Genomic DNA, 5,551 nt, shown 5'->3' with positions numbered 1-5,551 from the left:
CTATCAACATGCCAAAATCTCTTTCTACACTATCATTTGTTGTTGGAACTGATTTTAGCTATTATCCTATCTTCCTCTGTATGCTTAGATATGAACTCCCCTAAGTGATCTCCTAACATTCTTGTACAATGACTAATAACGAGGAACAGATTCATTCTAGAGCGCTGTTCTGTCTGTTCATCAGCTCGCAAGGTTTACAACAAGGATTCGCACACTGCATTCCACTCTATCAACGAAGCTTCCCCAACAACTTCGCACTACCGTCTACAGAGCTCCATGCTATCTCTTGTCCACTTAAGTTGTTTGATAAGCTTGATTCATATCATAGATGTGATCTCTACACACAAATTTTTTCTCCATAAGGCGCTGGTAACAAGTGTTTGCACTTCCTGAGGCTGCAGGGAGTTGACGACGTCTGCGGAATTGATAAGGAGCTTGAGCAGCTTCGAAATCGACGTGATCTTTATCTCCAGCCGGAACCTTCGTCTGAGCTTCTCTCCGTAACGGTGGTGACCTCCGTCTGAGCTCTCTCTCTCCGTAACGGTGGTGACCTTCCGTCTGAGCTTCTCTCTCCGTAACAGTGGTGACCTTTGTCTGAGGCATTTTCTCTCCGTAACGGTGGTGAACCCTTTCTGAGCTTTTCTCTCCGTAACGGTGGTGACCTCTGTTTGAGCTTCTCTCCGTAACGGTGGTGACCTCTATTTGAGCTTCTCTCCGTAACGGTGTGTGACCTCCGTTTAAGCAGCGATGGCTGCGTTAATCTGAATGTAGGATGTGGTGGCTGCAAAAACGGTGACTTGGTGGTTGCTGCGCTTGACAACGTTCCAGGTTGGACTGTTTCACATACTCCATCGCCTGCAGCGTGGCTTCATGGGTGAACTCCTCCAGGCAGGAAGGGGCGCATGAGCATGAGGCAAGAGCATGTCATGAGCATGCTGAGGAAGTCGCAGGTCTTCTCTATGTCACTCTTCGGCTCTGACAGCTCCTGCGGGACTTTGTTGAGGTAGTCGGAGCTGGAGGCTGTTGTCGCTGATGTTGTCGCTGACTGTAGTGTACCTTCAAGGGTAGTCTGGGGTGTCACTGATGACTCACTGCAGTCAGTGCTTGTCAGGTCTTTTAATCTTCGACCCTCTGGTGGCCCTGGCTTGACAGACATACGGCTTGACGAACTCAAACTTCTCCAACAACCAGGTGATTCTAGGCGTCATGATGTCATCTACAGCACCGGCGCTGGATCGTGTTGCATTTTCCTTCTTCACCTCCTTCACGTACTGGGTCCTCAACGAAGTATACCATCTTTAGAGGTCGCCAGGGTTCAGCAGCATCTTCTGATCCATCTCCTGCCAGGCGCGCTCCTTTTTGTGACAGACTTGTCTTAAAGGAATCGGTTCGACTTCAGCCACTCAATAACCTCATCCTTTTCTTCCGTTGTGAGGGACCTGGCCATCTTAGTCTTAGGCTTCTTGTTCTTGTGCTTCTGAAAATATAAAATAAAGCCAATTTCATAATACACATAAAAACAAATAATTGTACAATTACTATAGTTATATATTATACATTATTTTGACTTACTGCTACAGTCGTCGTGGCAGTAGCTGTGTCTGCAACATTGCCCGAAACATCACTTCTGGAGATCGAGGAGTCACGTTTACTGGCTACTATGTCAACTACAAGTTTAGTCTCTTCGACCTCAACAGGGTTAGGCTGCGGTGGTGGTTCAGGGTTAGGCGAGCGTGCCCTCTTCTTGTTGACTAACCCTAACCCTAACTCGCAGAGAGGGATGCCAGTACCCAAACACTGGGTACTGTTAATGGCCCTTCGCTTTTTTGCGAGTGGCCATAAATCTATGATGACTTAGTTTGTTCGTTCTAATGATATTTCTACTTAGCAGTAGTAGAATTACTCGCACTAATCGTAGTAATTCTACTAGTAATTTACTAGTATTAGTAATATGCCTACCCGATGTTGAACTTGAAGTAGGCCTAACAAACGAATCCAGCGTATCCGCTCCCGGAATCCCGCTCCACGATTCTCGCTCCTCGTTGATCTGAATTATCTTGTCTGTTATAAGGCCACCTCCTGTTTTTTTTTTCAAATCTTTCTTTTTCATCGCATTTTCTTTTTTCGCCGCAACACACAAATTCTTCCACTTAAACTTCACGTCCTCTGCCGATCGCTCGCACACTCCAATACTGCTTATTTGCTCCGCGATTTCTCTCCATATATTGTTTTTGCACTTGTTTGTTACATCGTTCGTTAGCTTCGATGTGAGCACACTCTTGTTAAAATCATACAATTCCACTAGCAGTGCCTTTTCTGCACTAGAAAAATTCGGAGATCGCTTCTTCGTTCCTGCCATTGCTGCGTTTAGCTTGTTCGTCTGCTGCTGGCGTCTGTTCTATTCTTATTATTATTGGAAATTATGGGATACTAACTCTGAGTTACTTAACTCAGGATTTAATCCATGTTTATGAAACCCAAATTTAACTCGGAGTTTACTAACTCAGAGTTTGTGAATTTAACTCAGAGTTAACCTTAACTCAGGGTTAAAGTTAATTCACGACTGTGGAACCGGGTCCTGGAGTGTAAATTGTTCTGCCGCCTAAGAATACAACTGGATTACACTCGGATGCATGTTGTTAATTTACACTAATCATGTGCCTATGTGCGCCTCATTCGACAACAAAATGCTAGATGGACTTGCGGCCCCGGTTTTTGCGCGCAGCGCGCCCCAACAGCGTATACGCCGCCCCCTTTTTGTCCCCTTAGACAGATACCTTAGACAGGGGTCTGAAAACGCACTGCGCGAAAACTGGGCGCAATCCAACCGACATTTCCGGATGGACGCAGGAGGCCATCTCCAAACGGCCCCTAAACTTTTTTTGGGGTGGCGCGCCTCATGGCTAAGACGTAGTGGCTCTTACAAGAAAATGCAAGAAATGCTGTCAATCAGCGATGACGCGCTCGCTCATTGGCCGCTACGCGATGACGGGCACTACTGCCGAGTATAGAGTTTTGTCTATCACAGAGCTTTTTACGAAGTGTCGTACGGCGCTCCACGTTGGGGGGCGCGGTCTAGATGCTATCTGCAAATGCGATGCCGCCGTTACGTCGCCTGGCTGCGTACGTGCCATGTTTTGAGCAACCTGACCCCGCGCTGCCCGTGGCAACGGCACGTCGTGCGAGCACCTGCGCTGGCGTGGCCGGCGAATACTGCGAGCACGTGGTGGCATGGCCGTGCCAGTTTTTACACGTAGCTAATCTGTAGATACTGGCAAAGCAGCCGCAGCAACAAATACTAAGAGCACACAAATACTCGCCCCTGCCGCGCAGCGCCGCAACAAGCAGCAGCAGAGCAAATGCCGCCGTAGCCGAGCCGGTGTAGTGTGACGAAAACTGCGCGATGTTACGCTTCCCGCTATACGGATTCGCGCGCGCCCGCCTCCTTCGCGCGCGCGAATTCGTATTATAGCGGCAGCGCGAGGATGTACATACACACACGCGCGTCGGTGCGCCAGTCCCGCGGAACGTGCGCGGTTTAACCGTCTGGCGTCGGGAACAACGCATCTTGTACCCGTCTCTCTGGATATTGGCCTTGTTAAATGCAAGTAAGGGCATTATATTAATGGATTTCACCATTAAGAACAAATTCTAAAGGTCTTAGTTTACGTAAAAAGCTAGTCAGTTAGGGCATAAGCCCTTTGTGTACATTTCACATAATTTTGCCAATATTTCTCAATGTAGTGCTTTCAGCCGCGCTATGCACAGCACTCTATCGTCGTGGTGCTATTTAGTTTCTTATGTTGATATGTTGCATTGAACAGGTTTTCTTATTTTATAGAAATTCTGGTGTACATATTGCAACGTGGTAATCATACGTACCATGATGTTACCATTACACACAGCTGGAGCTGTCAGTGTTGACAGGTCATGGACACAGCATCGTGATGTCAATTCTCCATTATTTTCTTTGTGATGTCGCAGCGAAACCTCTGCTTAAATGTAAAGTATTGACATTTTCTGCCATCTTTATTGATGTAACACTTTCTATTAAATTTTAAATAAACACAAACCAAGTAATACCAAAATTACCGTACATTTATATGGTCAACACAATAGTATGTATAAGTAGTTTCATAAACCTTAATCCGACATGGTATATAACCGCGAACCTCATTTACATTCATGTGAGGCAGCGTTGTCACCTGGAGTTATTGAAAGTCTATGTATATTTCAAAAGCCCAGTAAGTTATGTACTATGTCTTGAACATATACTGAGGTTGGACATACCATGTTGCGTTGCTATTAAATTAGCACAGCATTGTGATGATCAGACTTGCAGAACAGCGGACAAGGACACTTAGTATATAGAATACTCAGTGTGGCGCAAAGTTTGTGGGTCTGACCGATTTTTTCCACCAAGACTGTTTTGTAAATCAACTTTTTTTTTCTGATCAAACAACTGATGTAATATAAGGCTTACGATCAAAATGGTGGTTATTTGGAAATGTATTAAGCCATATCATTCCTTGCAGAGGCAAATTTGCTGTTTTACTTATAGATTCTGTCATGTCCAAAAATATAGTTGGCATTTACATGGTAGGGTATTCTTAGAAGCTTAAAAGTAATTCGACTGGTATGTAAATGTTCAACATAAATTTAATTTAACATTAAGTCCCCAACATAGACAGCAAATTGTGTAGGAATACCTTGCGCTGAATTCCATCCTGCAACCGTAGAACTATATAAATCTATCTTTGATATTTTACTTCACCTTCATATGGTTTAAACGACAACTCAAAAACCTATTTAGCAGAAGTAGCTAGCAATTATGTAATTACTCAGAACTCCAGAGACGTGCGTAGCTTCTAGAAGATGGCTGCACGGGTCACTATATCAATTTTAGACAGAGTAAAGCTGTAATAGTTAAATACCACAACAACCAGTTGACACCATCACAGTGTTAACTGCGGGCAGAGAGTTCTGTTGTTGGTATAGAGCAGCATCATGTTTCTATAAATCAATAGCATTCCTTGTAGCATGTTCTGACTTTAAAGTACGCATACAATACCACATTGCTGTGGTATTGTTATATTGTTCAGTGTAGATTTGACATGTTTAAAAAATACTACGTGTTAATGCTGTTCAGAAATGTGCAGGTGGTGCAAACAATTTGTTGGATTGTACCTTAAGTTTTAATAGACAGACTCCTGTAAATTCCTTGAAAAATCTGCCAGCAGTTACACAATTCATGCCGATGATACTTCTGCAAGAAATTGTTCTAACAATTTTTAATATGAAGGTTTAACATTGACTTAAGTATGTGGCTGTTGTGAATATTATTTAAGAATTCCTGTGTAATTTAGGCCTTTTGACAAGGAGGATAATGTTCCTCACCGTTAATACCATTCATGGTTTTTGTCATCAATCTCTTTCCTTGATAAGGACAAATGATGTGGTGCGCCTCTTTATATGGTTTTAGTCAGTCCCAGTACGATGAACTTTTATACATTTAGCCAACTGGTCACGGCGCAGATCAGCGAAATGGACC

At 44.0% G+C, this 5,551-nt stretch overlaps 1 protein-coding gene across 1 annotated transcript; it reads right to left on the bottom strand.

The window, feature by feature from the left end:
• Positions 1 to 1,375: 1,375 nt before the first annotated feature.
• LOC106810468 lies at positions 1,376 to 2,359 on the bottom strand. Its single transcript, XM_014813845.1, has 2 exons — positions 1,988 to 2,359; positions 1,376 to 1,477 (listed from the first exon to the last, which is right to left on the bottom strand). Exons 1-2 carry the CDS (start codon positions 2,357 to 2,359, stop codon positions 1,376 to 1,378), a joined length of 474 nt encoding a protein of 157 aa, XP_014669331.1.
• Positions 2,360 to 5,551: the final 3,192 nt, after the last annotated feature.

The sequence above is a fragment of the Priapulus caudatus genome, unplaced genomic scaffold (genome assembly GCF_000485595.1).
Source record: "Priapulus caudatus unplaced genomic scaffold, Priapulus_caudatus-5.0.1 Scaffold444, whole genome shotgun sequence".
Classification (NCBI taxonomy): domain Eukaryota; kingdom Metazoa; phylum Priapulida; class Priapulimorpha; order Priapulimorphida; family Priapulidae; genus Priapulus; species Priapulus caudatus.
This window is presented reverse-complemented; position numbering and strand designations above follow the sequence as displayed.